This window comes from Alternaria novae-zelandiae (assembly GCF_023758075.1).
Source record: "Alternaria novae-zelandiae strain BMP 2774 chromosome Unknown scaffold_17, whole genome shotgun sequence".
Taxonomy (NCBI): domain Eukaryota; kingdom Fungi; phylum Ascomycota; class Dothideomycetes; order Pleosporales; family Pleosporaceae; genus Alternaria; species Alternaria novae-zelandiae.
In genome coordinates, this window is record NW_026056977.1 from 102,286 (window position 1) to 118,228 (window position 15,943).

The 15,943-nt window shown below is 52.4% G+C and overlaps 5 protein-coding genes across 5 annotated transcripts; 2 read left to right on the forward strand and 3 right to left on the reverse strand.

Moving 5' to 3' along the window:
• Nucleotides 1-1,024: 1,024 nt before the first annotated feature.
• Nucleotides 1,025-1,848, forward strand: J4E88_007845 (uncharacterized protein; the record flags this gene model as incomplete). The annotated part of the gene is made up of 3 exons (XM_049401460.1): nucleotides 1,025-1,274; nucleotides 1,322-1,771; nucleotides 1,826-1,848. 3 exons carry the CDS (start codon nucleotides 1,025-1,027, stop codon nucleotides 1,846-1,848), a joined length of 723 nt encoding a protein of 240 aa, XP_049252533.1.
• Nucleotides 1,849-3,802: 1,954 nt separating this feature from the next.
• On the reverse strand, nucleotides 3,803-4,814 carry J4E88_007846 (uncharacterized protein; the record flags this gene model as incomplete). The annotated part of the gene is made up of 5 exons (XM_049401461.1): nucleotides 3,803-4,202; nucleotides 4,268-4,294; nucleotides 4,353-4,421; nucleotides 4,474-4,591; nucleotides 4,643-4,814. 5 exons carry the CDS (start codon nucleotides 4,812-4,814, stop codon nucleotides 3,803-3,805), a joined length of 786 nt encoding a protein of 261 aa, XP_049252534.1.
• A 2,426-nt stretch (nucleotides 4,815-7,240) lies between these two features.
• J4E88_007847 (uncharacterized protein) lies at nucleotides 7,241-8,499 on the forward strand (the record flags this gene model as incomplete). The annotated part of the gene is made up of 3 exons (XM_049401462.1): nucleotides 7,241-7,434; nucleotides 7,485-7,916; nucleotides 7,968-8,499. The coding sequence occupies 3 exons, from the start codon at nucleotides 7,241-7,243 to the stop codon at nucleotides 8,497-8,499; spliced, it is 1,158 nt and encodes a 385-aa protein (XP_049252535.1).
• Nucleotides 8,500-10,097: 1,598 nt separating this feature from the next.
• J4E88_007848 (uncharacterized protein) lies at nucleotides 10,098-11,635 on the reverse strand (the record flags this gene model as incomplete). The annotated part of the gene is made up of 4 exons (XM_049401463.1): nucleotides 10,098-10,448; nucleotides 10,500-11,367; nucleotides 11,431-11,557; nucleotides 11,605-11,635. The coding sequence occupies 4 exons, from the start codon at nucleotides 11,633-11,635 to the stop codon at nucleotides 10,098-10,100; spliced, it is 1,377 nt and encodes a 458-aa protein (XP_049252536.1).
• Nucleotides 11,636-12,254: 619 nt separating this feature from the next.
• On the reverse strand, nucleotides 12,255-15,368 carry J4E88_007849 (chitin synthase I; the record flags this gene model as incomplete). Its single annotated transcript, XM_049401464.1, has 5 exons — nucleotides 12,255-12,269; nucleotides 12,331-13,764; nucleotides 13,825-14,946; nucleotides 15,014-15,213; nucleotides 15,350-15,368. The coding sequence occupies 5 exons, from the start codon at nucleotides 15,366-15,368 to the stop codon at nucleotides 12,255-12,257; spliced, it is 2,790 nt and encodes a 929-aa protein (XP_049252537.1).
• Nucleotides 15,369-15,943: the final 575 nt, after the last annotated feature.

Consider the following 15,943-nt stretch of genomic DNA (forward strand, 5'->3'; position numbering starts at 1 on the left):
GGTCATTTACTGACTTTGTTCAGCCAGATCAGGTCATTTATCAGCCGTGCGATGCGTGGCGTCTGCAGCGCACAGGCGGCGGGTGAAGGCCAGGGAGGCCTGGGCGTTGTGGCATCCAACCTCCCGTTCGAGCAAGTGCAAACCCAATCCCCAAAACTGTGGGCACTTCTGCCGACGTTTGGTGTTCGTCTGGAGGGCCTGATGCTGAAACTAAAGAATCCTTCGTTGGACGTTGGTTGACTGTGACGAGCCTGAGCCTGAGCCAACTGCGCCGCCTCCCTAAGGCAGAATCGACGTCTCGCTGTCAGACATCGCGATGAGCATGGAGGCGATGTCTGCAAAAACCAACGTTCACAAGACTTGGGAGCGCGAATGGAGGCTCAACACGAAGATAGAAGAGCGCCACCGGAATGCGGCTCACTAGAAGGCAGGTAATGCCCATCGTATCGCTCGCCCATCCCTGTCTTCTCATCGCAAGATTGCACGTATCAGCGCTTACAGCAGACACAAGCCTTTTAGCCAGATGCCGAGAGCGGCAAGGTGACATGCGGAAAGCGGATTACCCTGAGACGCTAAAGCCACCTCCAGGTATCACCAATTTGGCGTGCATATCGCTTCAAGGATAATAGTAGGAAATCTGGTCAGGATCATGGTCCGTGCCCATGTACCTACACATGGCGGCGCATGCGTGCCCTTGCCGGCGGGCCTGTCTAACGGCCAAGCGCGAAGGTTACAGACGAAAGTATAAGTCTGTCGAACCGCCTGGTCTAAGAGGTAGTGTAACAACGATACCAGCCTCGAGTTCTCAACGCTAGCAAAGACTAAGGGACGTCACTTCTATTTTGATATCATCGATCACTTCATCGCTCCTCTTGCATTCGGTCGCAGTACATCTTCATCGCTCCTCGGTCGCAGTATATATACCAGCCTCGCATATCGCATTACCAACAACACTTCCTCAACCTTGAGTATCGCATTACCAACGACACTTCCTCATCCTTGAGTATCATCATAACCAGTGATCATGCTCTTCTCTACCATCACTACGGCACTGCTCTTTGCCGCATCTGCCACTGCAGCTGCCCTACCAAGACCTGCCAAACCGCAATACGCTCCCGCCCGTAACCTCAACAAGCTCGCCAAACTCTTTCCCAAGAGCGCTCTTCAAGGCCCAGGCGACTTGGATCTCAAGTACGTTGTGCTCGGCATCGGCACACAGAACTACACTTGCGGCTCTGATGAGAGCGCGGCTCCTGGTACTACTGGCGCATTTGGTAAGAACCCACTCAACTTGACAGGAAAGGAGCTAACAACCACCAAGCCACCCTATACGATATCGGTACAAAGCTCAACGACGAAGCATATGCCAAGTGGAAGATTCCCTCTATCACCCCTCTCGCACTCTCACTGTACGAAGTGGCTCCTGGGCTAGTCGACATGAGCCTCCGACTCCAGGGCTACGAACATATCACCGGTCACCACTTCTTCGCCGACGTAGAAGGAGCGAACACTCCTACATTCGCCTTCGACAAACTGAGCACGCCATTCCCCATGACCCAAGTGGCCAAGATCAGCAACGTCAGTGCACCATCGTACGCATGCCCAGGCAAGAACGGTCTACCTGCCGTCGACTGGCTATACCTACAGCACAAGACTGGCATCACTAAGGGAGGAATCAACACCGTCTACCGTGTCGAGACTGCCGGTGGTAACAAGCCTGCGACCTGCAAAGGCATGCCAGCCACATGGGAAGTCAAGTACGCCGCGCAATGTAAGTGTACCCGAAACAACCACGCAGCCAGAATAGTCAACTAACATCTCACAGACTGGGTCTATGGTCCCAAGTAATAAGCGCCGAGCTTGCGACGCTCGTTTCGAGTCAGTTACGAACACTACCATCTTCTCATGCCTTCTACGATCTTTCCATAATTAGGTTAGTCGCGCGCGGCTATTTTCGTCCCGCTAGATCTACGGCAGGGCTTGGATTTTCTTTTCTTGTAACCTTTCATTTCATCTCTTACATCTACGATACCCTTTGGTTTTCATGGTTCACACGACTGTGTGGGACTTCGTTGTTACTGCGGGGCATCGGCATGGCTATGGGCGTTTACGGTTTTTTGCATATGGTGGCTATAGTGCACAAGGATTGGATGTGTCCTTTCGTAAATTCTAAAAGCTTCTTGCTTGCATTGCGATTCTGAATACTAGAATAGTGGTTCTTCTCTTGATGATATGCTTCACTGTACGATACATCACTTATGCGACATCAATGACAGTATTGCGAAGGGTCTGTATCGCTCGCATCTCACCATCTCTCCTTGGAAAGTGCCATGACTGCGCCCAGCGAAAGCTGGCAGTAGCAAAGTGAAGACCAACTCAAGAGACATCGCCCTCCCATCGTCACACAGCCGACACGGCAGATTCATAGCCGCACTCCACCAACACGGTCTGCTGACATCGACCAAGTGCCGCGCTACATACCAGACCCACTGACCACGTTGCGGCACAACTCGCAGCATGCGGCACAGTAAGGCGCGCAAGGCTGCTTGCGCTACGATCTCCACTCCATCTGATGTGCAATGCTGCCAACCTCTCGTTTACCTACAACACTACTGATACCCACAACCAACTTCTCCCCAAGCACCCCATTGTCTCTCATGCGCCTCCTTCGTACCAGAACCAAGAAAGCCTTACCCCAATAGATGACGTGAACCACTCGCCCAGCCCTACAGCCCCTTCCGTCAGCCATTATTACGAGAACTACGTTCAAGTATGTGATTGGATGCATACTATACGACACAGTGGTTCGTACTACTTTGGTGGCTGTGGCAGCGGGTATTTGGCTTGGCAAAGCGGGTGTGGATGGTGTGGCACAAATCTGGTTTGACGGCGGCTACCTAAGGTCGTCCGGAGTTTTACCACTTGAGCGCAGGACGCACATGTAGGTTTAGCGTAGACACTATTGGTATCTTGGTACTGGGAAAAAGAAGTCGAAGAAAGTGGGTACGGGAGTTTGGCTTCCGTGCCAATGATGTGGCGTACCTGCATCTGGTACGATGCCAATGTATTTTTTTTTTGTTTAGATCTTCATGATGTGGCTCAGGTTCATTGCACCAATGCTCACCTCTGGTCTGCCTGCTCTGTGTGTTGGACAGTCACTTCCCTTGTGCGCATGATGCCCTTCAGATCCTCTTTGTCGTCGAGGATGTTGTCCTCGCTTCCCACTCGCTCCTCAGTGACGCTGTAGACAGCATTTCTTCTGCTTCGCCTGAAGGTGTGAACTCGTGAAGCAAATTGCCTCGTACGCTGGTTCCGGTTGGTCCTTCCAAGTTCTCGTTCCTTTTCAGGGTGCCATTCGTTGTCAAAAACATCCCTCCACGCTTGGAGGGTTTTGCTGCACTACCAATCGTCTGGTCACGTTTGATGCTTGAAGGGCTGTGCAAGATTCAGTTGATCATGACATGTCGAAAATCTTGGAAAGACTGATGAAACTGATCTGTCGTGTGTGATGGGCCGAACTGATGGTGGAATTTGGGTATTTGATCGATTTCGAACCAGCGAAGACTTCCGCCACATCCGTAGCCATCCAGTCAAAAGTTATACATCGACCGTCAGTCATAGTGCTGTCAATTCAAACTGCGTTGTTGCTTTCATTTATTGTAGAAGACATATGAGACAGTATGTACAAACACTAATTTCCAGTATATAGTACAATCGTTTTTGTCGTGGTTGTCAGGGCAGGCATAACTCTCCGGTCAGTGGCCTGGAAGCCCCTCAGCCTGCGCGCACCCGATCCAAGGGCTCAGACCCTGGAATTGGTCCCCTCATTGTTGATAGTCACCTCTGTTGTGCATTTGATCTGCTTCGAATCGTGTGGATGTCCTCCAAGAATGTAGTCCTCACTTCCTGCGCGCTCCTCGCTGACAGCATAGATCTCATTCTTCCCGCCTTGTGCCGATCCTGCATTCGCCCTCCACATCTCATATGCCTCGGTATCAGCGTTTTTGTCCGTTCGTGTACCGCTCAGCGTGGTCAAGATCGATTTGCGAGGTCTGGAAGGTGGTGCGCTGCCAATGGTCCTGGCTTTGTCGCCGTCATGGAATTGATTGTACTGGTTGCTGTTCGTGGACTTGCTGATCTTTCGCAAAAGTGGCTTTAGCGTGGGTATTGAGGCGGCGATAATTCCAACATTGAGCTGAACACTGAAAGAAGAAGTCGTTAGCACTAGCTACATGCAAGCGTAGTTCATCGGGAAAAGTATACTTACAAGCCCCAGAATCGTACATTGTTGTTGCTGTGTGTTGTGTGAGTCAAACAGCCAGTCAAACTTGAAGAATCGGGGTATCACGCACAAATGCGAGTCGTTGTCTTTGACGATGGTGAGTTGATATACCGTTTTGACAATACCCATGACCACCGCACTAAAAGACAGTGAGCAATGGAATGCGGACAATGAGTATATGATAAGCTTACACATAGCCTAAGCTGAGTACAGCTATCAAGCTGATTCTCGTCCGTGAAGACATCTGGAGATTCCATACGATAGGTATGGGCAATGTGGCGAAGCAAACATCAGTGAAGATGTTGAAGGCTACCAATGTATCAGCCAATGGATCTCGCACCGTCGCAATTGCAGTCTTACCTGAGTTTGCTATTCCAAAGTGCATGACATACTTCAACGGATAGCAAGTGTGTGCGTACTTAGGATCCCAGAAGCCAGAGAAATGCTTGCAGCGTACGAAGAAGGTAAGCCAGGCAAGAACGGTATAAAAGATGACAAAGCCTAACAGCATCTTGTCAGACCTATACACCATGGAAGCGCCATACAGCAGCCAAGAAACTCACCAATCAATGCCCAGAGTGTGCGTGAGTACCATCTGTGATTGCTCAACCGGAGTAAGAAGAAAGCAATGGAGATTTTCAACAATCCGAGCGCGCCCATAGCAGAAATGATGCTCTGCCAAAAGGCGATGTGGTCCCAGATTCGTCTATCATCTGGCGAAAGGGTTGCGGTGTGTCGACCAAGACCGTAGGGCCCTTGCAAGAAGAAGCAGATCCAGCCAACCAAAGCTCCAAGCTATCGGAGTGAGCATTGCAGATCAGTGATTTTGAGCAGAGAATAGTTACTCACAGCAGCTAGGACGATCACATAGTCATCTCGTCCGGGCGATTTAAGCAGGCCTATGCGTGCATAAAGACGAAGACCGACGCTGATCAGGGCGAGGATATGGAATACACCAGTAAGGGCGAGGAAACGAGTAAGGTTGCTTTGTGCCGCCCATTGAGGATCTAAATCCGCCTGCGATGATGGTGCAGTCATGACTGCATAGAAAGAATATGAGAGGCCGTCAAAACATCCGACTGGAGAATGACGAGATGCGGCCTTGAGGGCAAGGCTGTGTTTAAAGCGGTTCAAGTAGGTATGCAACTTGACCACCAACCACAAGCTCAATTAAACTCCAGGTCTTCCCGCGTCGCCGCTCGTAGCGAGGTAGATCTAAGGTTGGCGTCTATAGGATAAAACGGCTTTCTATGGAACATCTAGGGGTGACTACGCCGCGGCTTCGCATGAAATCACCATATGACACCCAGGTGACTGGTTCCAGCTTCCTGAACCATGAGTTCGGGGAGCAGATGCCGTGTATTTGCGCCAATTCGCCTTCAGGATTTCGGAGCATACCCTCTTCACGCAGTTGGTTTCTAATCGAGAGCCCAGCAGTATGGGTCAGAAAACGAGTACTCCTTCGGCGATGGCCAACTTCCGTTCGCCACCTCGCGTGCGTTGTATGTACGTTTTGCGACGGAACAACCATGTCACATTGGTGATGTGATTGGCGGAGGCACACTCGCAGTAGCCTGATCCCAGTTGGAGTGTCCTCGGAACCGGCAACAGGTAGGTTAAATCTCCTACACCCTAGCGACGCCGCGATCCTTCACAGCCCATATGTGGTACCATATCCGAGAAGACATTATCAGAGGTCCTAGTACGATAGTAGAGCCTGGAGCTGTTGACATGTAAGGGGTTCGCGTGTTCCCGTAGAAGGATTCATGGAAGCCTCGAGTCGCCCTCATCGGGAGTTCTGCCGAAGAAGACGAATGCCACGGCTCCTCCGCATGTCGACTTTTGCGCTCCTTATCGATCATCCTAACATTGATATCTGAAGGCACCGGAGGCGGCAGAGCGAAACAGATGGTAGAGTGAGGCTTCGGAACCTCGGTAGAATGGCAATGTTGCTAGTGTGCCGTCCCACACGGGACGCGGCGTTCGAGGCGGTCGAGCCGCGACGCACGATCCAGCTGGCGCTCACGGCTGCGGCGTAGCTATCTCACCACCAGGGCACCTGCAGCATCTAGCTTCTGTGGGACGACCCAACATGTCGCCGCGATCCTTTTCGATAGAGTGGCCCGCTCGCATAGGATTCGGGAATTTCGGAATCTCAGCGTCAACACATGGAAAGATCATCCCCCAAACCCTTCATTCCCTATGTACACAGTAATCACAAACCTGCGTCGGTACATAAGATCTTCCGACCACGTGTACCACGTGTACCACGTGTGAGCAATCGATGTCGTGCTCGCAGCTCATGAAGCCCACGAGCATGTTACCCGTGCGTCGATCCTGCGAATACTCGCTTAGCGACGGTGGGCCTCTCTCATTCAGCAATGTCCTTCGCCTTGAGAATCACTTTCCCGCACGGCAAGTAAAGAGAATCCGAGAGGATCACTAGGTGGCTTCTACACCTCGAACAGGCTTACATGATCAAGACCAATCCAGCGAGCTCACAGGTACATGCCACTTCGAAGACCAAGGGATGGTGTATTGCAGATTGCATCTGCAAACCCTTCGTACCTCGCAGATCACACCCACCGGCTCATGCCACTCGGGAATACCACAATTGGCCTTTGCGCCGCACAGCACACCGGGTTTATGCTAACTAAGGCAACCAAAATCCTCAGCTACATCTAGAATGTCGCCCGTCAGCGACCATGACTAGCATTCCTCACCTCATCCGCAGGCTCCAGTCGAGATAGCCTGTGGTCGCCTCTTCGGCTGTAAGTGTCCGACCCCAGTCTCTGCATGCGTCTGTAGAGCTTTGAGGTGCTCCTCGGTGGCGCGATATCGGCAGTCGAACATATTAAAAGGCATATCCCCCACCACACATGAACTTTCCCATCGCTCAGCCAAGCAACGGAAGTCGTTCTCAATTATTCTTCTCGTTCACTTCACGTCACACTCAAGATGCGTCTATCCAGCCTTCCAACTGCCCTTCTGGCATTCGCCGGTGCTGCCCAATCTCTAGCAGTTGAAAAGAGGGATTTGCTTTCGGATCTTCAAAACCAGGCTCTTGAAAACCTCAAGGCTGCGGAGAAGAATGGTACTCTCGAGAAAAGAGGTAGCTGCTCTATTTTCAATGCGTCCGTTCGCAAGGATTGGTAAGAACCTCAAGCATCTCTTTGTCTAATAAGACTAACACACGCGCAAGGGCTATCATGAGTGCGAAAGAGCGAAAAGCATACATCAGTGCCGTACAGTGCATGTTCGATGCTCCATCTCAATCCGATCCCGCCTTAGCACCTGGTGCAAAGACCCGCTACGATGACTTTGTCGCACAACATATCAACCAAACGTTAACGATCCACGGAACCGGTAACTTCTTGAGTTGGCACAGGTACTTTGTACATGGCTACGAGAAGGCGCTGCGAGAAGAATGCGGATACAAAGGCTACCAGCCCTACTGGAACTGGTTCGCCCACACGGATGACCTGACCAAGCACCCTGTATTTGATGGTTCAGCGACAAGCATGGGCGGCGATGGAGAGTATGTGAAGCATAATGGAAGTGCAGGCGGCAAAGGCACGATTGCGCTGCCTTCTGGCGCAGGAGGTGGATGCATAAAGGATGGTCCGTTCAAGAAGTAAGTCCGGGATCTCAGCTCTATGGTATGCGACATTTCTAACAAATTCAGCTTGCAAATCAACCTTGGTCCTGTCTCTCCAGCAATGGCTGGTGAGGTACCCGTTAAGTCGCCACTCGAATGGAACCCACGTTGCGCAAAGAGAGATCTCACCTCCTACGCATCCTCCACATGGATGACTTTTGAGAACCTCTACAACGTCACTCTCGGTACAGCCTCCAAGAACGTTGGACGCTTCCAAGACGAGCTCCAGGGACGTTTCCCTGACGGCTTCCTCGGCATGCACGGCGCAGGCCACTTCGCAATTGGAGGCGATGGCGGTGATGTTTTCAGCAGCCCCAACGACCCTGCTTTCTTCCTACACCACGCAATGGTCGACCGCGTATGGTGGCTTTGGCAGGCGCTGCATCTCGACCAGGCCAAGTCCGTTGCTGGCACCATCACCATCTTCAACCAGCCACCCAGCCGTGACGCTAGGCTTGACGACCCTATTGAGATGAACTACCTCAATCTGGACCCTACAACTATCGAGGATATGATGAGCACGCTGGACGGAGAGCCGCTGTGCTACATTTACTTGTAGAGCGTCACTATTGTGGTGTATGTCTAATGAATAATTCTACCAATTCCAAAATACGCGAAATACCCTTATATTAGTGATGCTCGACGATCATGACTTGAATATACTGCGTGTATGAATGCTCAGAAATTAATAGAGCCGTGGACTGACTCGTACCTGTACCCACACTTCACAGCCCGCTGATTGGTCCGATCACCACAAGCCATCCCCATCCGCTATCGCCATCCTACTAACACCTCCAATAAAACAAAACAACCTATCACTCCCTCTCCAAATGCCCCCAAAACCATGCCCAAACAGCCCATCACCATAATAGGCGCAGGCATAGCCGGCCTAACCCTAAGCCGCACCCTTCTCCATCGCGGCATCCCCAGCATAGTCTTCGACAAAGCGCCTCCAAACCGCCGGGGCTTCAACTACGCCATCACCCTGCACTCCACCGCCTACAAACCCTTATTGGAAATCCTGAATCTCAGTGACACAGCATTCAAAGCCCGCGTCGCCATCGACGCCGAAGATGGCGGAGTAGGAAAACATGGCGAAAACATAGACATACCCAGCCACGGCGGTTTATATGACACCTCCACGTCTTTCCGCGCCAATCGCGCGATATTCGAAGATCTGCTAAGTCAAGACCTGGATATCCGGTTGGGCTATTCCCTCCAATCAGTCAAAAGCACGCCCACGGGACCGAGATTGCGCTTTGCCAATGGCGAGACGTGGGAGGGCGGAGAACTCGTCGTAGGCGCCGACGGTGTGCATTCCAGTTTACGCAAACTGCTGCTGCCGGAGAAGTCAAGAGTGGATGTTTTGCCTTATGCTGTGTACTACGGGAAGAGGTGTATCATGCGGAAGGACTTCAACAGTATCTTTGGGGGCAGGGCGGAGGGAAACCAAGGGAGGAACGTTTGGCAGACGAACAAAGGGGATGTAGTGCTTACTGTTAATGTGGATAAGAAGGAGGATAAGAAGGTGTGGGTTAGTTGGATCTACTCGCGGAAGGCGCGTGGGGAGACGGATCCGCTGTTTAATCCTGCTAGGTCAACGAATGCGGCTGAGAAGATACCTGTGGAGTTCTTCAAGGAAGTCCATGCTCAGAAGATCTTTGGTTATCCTTACGCGGCGATGGTCGATGTGCAGAGTATGCGCAGCGATAGGATACTGCACTGGCTGATGCGGATAACGTCTACGCCGTTGCCTGAATTGCATGACTTGCTCGCGAAGCGTGGCGTGTGTCTGTTGGGTGATGCAGCACATGCAGAGCCTATTTTGGGAGGTAATGGAGCAAACGCTTCAATCATCGACGGCTTGAGTCTTGCGGATGCCATTGCGAGCGATGAAGATGATGGTATATCGAATTGGTACAACGACCGCTATCCGAAGTGGGTGCAAGGGGCTGAAGAGAGTCAAGCAAACCTTGCGAGAATGCATGGGTCACTACGGCGAGGTGTGAACCTTTAAGCTGATCATATTTTGTAGCTAGAGAAATCTGGGCAGCCAAAGCCACCACGTACTCAATTCGCTACCAGAAGCATGCTGACACGCATTTTTTCACCGTTCGTTCATACCATAGTCGCCTGTGTCGAGATAGCTGAGACCGTTTACCAGCCACCACCACCAGTCGCGCCGCCACCATCACCCCAAGAAGCATCTCCACCAGCGGCAGCAGCAGTGTCGCCGCCAGAGGCATCGTTGCCCCAGCCACCACCGCCATCACCACCGTCCTCGGCAACCGGCTGCGGGCAGCGCTTGATGGTGTGGCCCATCTCTTGGCAGTTGTTGCACTTGACCTTGGACCAGTCCTTGGGCTCAGGGCAGTCGCGAGAGAAGTGACCGGTCTTCTCGCAGTTGCGGCAGAGGGCTTTGTCAGGGTTCTTGGGCTGATCACAGTCCTTGGCCATATGCTCGGTGGAGTCACAGTTTCGGCAGGCCCGGGCGGCAACGTTGGGACACTGTGGTCGTTAGCAAGGACTAGAGACGGGTTGTTAGACAAGTGTACTTACATCCTTGGAGAAGTGACCGGTCTCGTTGCACTTGCGGCACTCGACACCTTCAGCAGAACGAGGTTCGGGACACTCCTTGGAGTTGTGACCCTCCTGCTTGCAGTTCTTGCAGGCGTATGGGTTGATGCGCTCCTTGGGACAGTCGCGTGCGCGATGGCCGTTCTCCTTGCAGTAGACACACTGGATCTCGGGAGCGGTGTTCTCGCGCTCAGCCTGCTCTTGCTTGCAGTGCTTGCGTACGTGACCAAGCTCACCACAGTTGCCGCACATCGGGACACCACAATCCTGGACGTAGCCACATGATGCAAGACGCTCCATGTTCTCGGCGGGATCTTTGGGCCAGCCTGTAGCCATCTTGGCGCGACGGGGCTTGGCAGAGAACTGGATAGAGAGGACGAACTTGCGATCAGGGTTACCGATGAGGTCGATGATGGTCATGTTGGGGGCGATTTCCTGCTCCTTGGCGATGAGGAAGACTGCAAGTCCATCTTCGCGGAGAGCTTCCTCGACGCCCGGAAGACTGAAGGCATCCATGGTAGCGCGAGCGTATGCCTTCAAGCAGACACGGAAGACATCGAGGTCCTTGGCTTTGGCCGCGTCGATGAGGGCGATCCAGGCAGCCTCATCATCCATCTCGGGGACGCCAGACCAGTTGACAATGCGACGGGACTTGCAGTCGACAGCACGATGACCTTGTTGATCGCAAAGCTTGCAGGTGCCCTCGAAAGGGCGCTCAACGCGCTCGTTGGTACAATCCGCCTTGTTGTGACCGACTTGGCCGCAGTTGAAGCACTCGCCAGTGAGGCCGCCTCCGCCGCCCTCAGGCTTATCGGGGCAGTCGCGAGCGAAGTGACCGGTCTGCTTGCAGCTACAGAACATGTCAGTATCGTCACAGTAGCCAGGCTGTATGGTCGGATCGTGTTTTGCTTACATTCGGCAGCCGTCATCGCCAGCATCACCTCCACCACCGCCAGCGTCACCAGCACCCCAAGAATCTCCAGCACCAGCGTCGGCGCCAGAATCTCCACCAGGTGCAGGGTCCCATGATGAGTCACCGCCTGTTGTCATGTTAGTACAGGCTGAGGGAAGTCGTGGTGTCACAAACCTGCAGTCGCACCAGTGTCGTCCCAGCTCATAGCTGCGGTTGTCGGCGAAGCAAAGGTTGACGTCGAATTGAGCAGATGAATGCGAGTGTGAGCGGAGATAGAGAGAACTTGAAAGAGGGGAGATGGAGTGTCGGGGTTGAAAAATTGTTGTTGTGGGCGCAACTGCTCTGTTGATATACGCGGCAGGCCCGTGCTGAAACTCAGCGATGACGACACAGGTGAAGGTGAAGCAGAAAGGGAAGATGAGTGTCGGCAAGAGGAAAGACAGGTGTACCGCACACGGGAAGTCTCACTACATGCCAATGCAGTAAGAGAAGGTGAAGTGAGTACTTGGGTTTGAAGAGAAAGTAACGTGACGAAGGCCGCTTTGGGACGACAGTGAGAGATCCACCTACCGAAAAGAGTAGGAGCAACGATGAAATCATGAACACGACGAGTATGGATGATAAGGTAAAGACATTGAACAGGCATTTGGCTCATGAAATACGTAAACGCTCATCCTGCACGCCAAGATCGCGTGCTTTCCCAGAAGCTGGTATCGTGTCATGAACCTCACAATGAAGAGGCCGAATGCCTTCACGGCAACATGCTCAACCCAACCCAGTACCTGAACTCCAAATGATGACGTCAAACTTAGAATAATGACTGATCATACACCGCGGAACTAAGATGTTGTTAGTATATCTTGGATAACGGTAACTGAATGTCTCATAGGTGTCACTTACCATTCGCACAACCAAGAACCACATAGCTCCAATGAATCTGAAAGCAGCCAAACCGGCAACACTGTACAGTACTACCGCCAAATAGATGGTGGCAGCGTCGTTCTGCTTCTTCTGAGCCTCGTCGGGACTACTGACTGTGAGCTCCAGGCCACCCGACTGCAGAACCAAGGCGGATAGACCCAAGTTGCAGAACATCCAGAAGAGCACGACACCGGATCGGAAACCCTTGTAGTAGTCTTCTTGCTTCTCGCTGGCTGACGGCACCTTCTTCTCTTCCTTCCACTTTGCGCTGAAGACGCGGAGTTCAGTCTCGTATTGGGTGTTGAGATCGGCATCGTCAGTTGGTGCCTGAATATCCGCTTTACCATCAGCCTTGGTGGTGACTGAAGGAAGCTTCTCCGGCTTGTCGTCTCCTTTGGTACCCCAAGTGATGTCGTGAGTATTGCAGAAGGCGTAGACGTTGAGAATGTTGATGTAGGTGGGTGTCATAAGCAGGTACTGGAAGAAAGAGGTGAACATGTGCCATGGGTCCAAGAAGATGATGGAGACCACTAGCCACATGACGTACGTCGACAGCAGTGATATGATCAATGTAGCAAAGATCTTATCCTTGAAAAGATCTGCCGCGTTGAAGCCGCCGTTGGTTTCGATCTGTCCTTGTACGGAGCGAACGGTGATGAAGATGGACGCGAACATGAGATATGCCATGATGATGCACCAAAAGTAGACCATGGACATGTACCACTTGTTGGATCCTTGGGGCCGATTACCGAGTGATAAAATGAAACACGTTATCAAAACAGCAATGTAGAGCCACTCGAAGACGATAAAGAGAACTTTACCCGCGGTACCGAGTTCGTTTTGTAAAGAAGCAGTGAGGATGCGGAAGACCAAGAAGAAGTTACCGAGGGCGAACCAAGCGAAGATCATGCTGATGGTTTGGTAGACAAACTCAACGAGGAACATGGTTTTGCGCAAGAAAGAGTGATCACTGCGGAAGATGTCGAAAGAGTGGGCCAGGGCGTAGACAGCAGCGAAGAAGGATCCGTTCAACCAACGACGACGTTGACTGATGAATTCGGCCATGGTAGTCGGTACATCCGTCTCTCCGGTAGCAGACTTGACGTACTGCAGGATCCAATGGCAGTTCCTCTTGGAGACCAACTCGAAACACAGAATACGGTCCTCGGCCAGGTACATGTTGGCTGTAAAGATACCAGCGTTGGCGCCGTGCATCTTCTCACCAGCAAAGTACTTCTCCAGTGGTCCTTGTCCAGTCTTGTCGTTCTGAAGGGCAACGTAACGGTAGGCCGAGAAAGCACCGGGAAGCACAGAAATGAAACCGAACGCCGATTCAAGAGGCTTGTCCAGAATGTTGCTCATCTTGTACTCAAAGTTTTGCGTCGCTACCAACGGATTCAAAAGCTTCTTGCCCTGGTATTTGTTAGTAGCTATACCTAGACTGCCATGTGAAAGAGAAATTGGTGTACATACATGCACCAACATGGCTTTGATCTCACCACAAGCACCTGCGCACATGGGTTCAAGATCGAATGCCTTCCATAGCTGGTAGACGGAATCTTTGCCAGGCTTTGTACCAGCATCGATAAGCACACAGACATTGGGATCCAGCACCGCTCCAAAAGCCTGGAAGAACCATCTATGCGAGTTGATCTTCTTCTGGTTCTTCTCCTTGAGACAGAAGAGCATCTGCACTGGAGTGTTGCCCTTCTTGACACCAACGACACCCTTCTTGATGTCGAGCGTCATCTGCGTGGTGTACTCGTAGATATGGGCAGTCACATCCTTGCCGTTGACTTGCTGCTTGGCAATGCCGTCCTGGTAGACACCGAGCGCTGCTAGTACGGCGCGGGTCCGCGGGTTGATCTTGGCACGACCATCGCTGACGACGCAGACTACGATCTTCTTCCACGCGTCCTTGCCCCACGTCTTGCTGTTGGTTCGCGAGTTCATGTACTCAATGTTTTTGATGACACCAATCATTGTCCGCGCAAACAGTTCGTCTTCCTCGTTGTACATGGTAATAACAATGAACAGCTCGGTATGCCTAGGCTTTGCGAAAAGCTTCTGGCGCAGAGTGAAGCGCTCCGCGTCGAAGTCTGCAGGGTCGCATGTGGCGGCCGAGTAGCGCATATGGGTGAATTCGTCACGCTCCGGGGGCTGTGCATGCGGAACCTGGTTCAGTAACCGCGGTGGAATCGGGCAATCGAGCACCAAGTTGCCCTTAAACAATTGGACCTCCTTGACGGTCTTCCATCGCTTTATTGGGGCGGGGCTGGGTGTGGGCGCAGGCTCATCGTGAAACGGGTTCTCTGGGTCCATGTCTTCTGGATCATGAGGATCCGGGCCATACGAGTTGGCGCCGTGTATCATGGGTCTGTTCATATCCTCATCTTGCCAGTAGTGTGTTGGCTGTGTTCCGTAACCCGCGCCCGGGCTCTCGTCGTGGTGTGGAGTTGGGTCGTAAGGCTGGTTGTAGTAGGCATCGTGATGCGCTTGGGGATCGAGAGAGTAGTCCGAGTCGTGTCGTTGCGGTCGTGGGTCGTAATCGTCGTGGTAGTTGCCTGCTGCGTAGGGAATGTTTTCTACTGAGTACTGTTCAGGTGTTAGCCTGCTGATCTCGCTGTTTGAGCCACATTGGTTCTCACGGTGCAATACATACACTTGGTTGTAATGGCAAGCGGTCGCCGGAAGCTGCTGCTGGGTTGGGTCCCATAGGAATCTCGAGGATGCCCGAAGGCTGTGGTGAAGCATAGCGGTCTTCTAGTTGATAGCCACGGAGAGGCTGGCCTGGCGAAGGAGTCCGCCCGTTGTTTCTTCGTGGGTCCATCTCGTACGGGTCGTCGCTACCACCTGGTGCGCCTATGCAATACCGTTAGTCTGGCTGACAGCTGAGGCACCTCGTGGATGGCGAAAGGCTTGTTTGGCGGTTCGTGGAAAGTGTCAAGATCGACTGGCCGCTACCATGCGACCGCGAATCCGCTAGGATGCTACTCACCTAATCGGTTGTATGACATGTTGGTGTGTTTCTTGTTGGTGCTGCGCCTTCAATCTTTCTGCGGCAATGCGACGGACGGCTGAACAAGCCAAAACACGAGTACAAGGGGTTGCCCAGCGAAAAGGCTAAAAGATGCGACGGTTGTGGTGTGCTATCGTATAGGCGTCGAGGGAATAGCGACTGGTATATGCCCGTGTTTCAGATACGTCTGGTGCAGTTTGGTGGGTCGGAAGCGCGCCGAGTCGGTTGCGTGGAGCAACGGCGGGTAGGGAATGATGTAAGAAAGCGCAAGTAACCGGCTTCTTCTGATTGCGCGACTGGGGCCTCAAAGTCAATAGAGATGAAGATGCTGGGATTGAGTTCAGCAATGAAAGGTTCACTCCTCGAGGGTTCGCACATTCACGTCCACCTGAGCAGCTGCCAAGCAAGCACTCGCTGCGCAATCGTGGGGAGCGCCACACTTCACAGCCCTGCTATTACGAAGCCCGAATCTATTTCTGTCAAAGCTTTAGGTTATCAACGGCTGTGAAAGTGCCGGAAATTATCGCTATCGATAGAGCTGCGAGTACATGTTGACAAGATGACATGGCGATT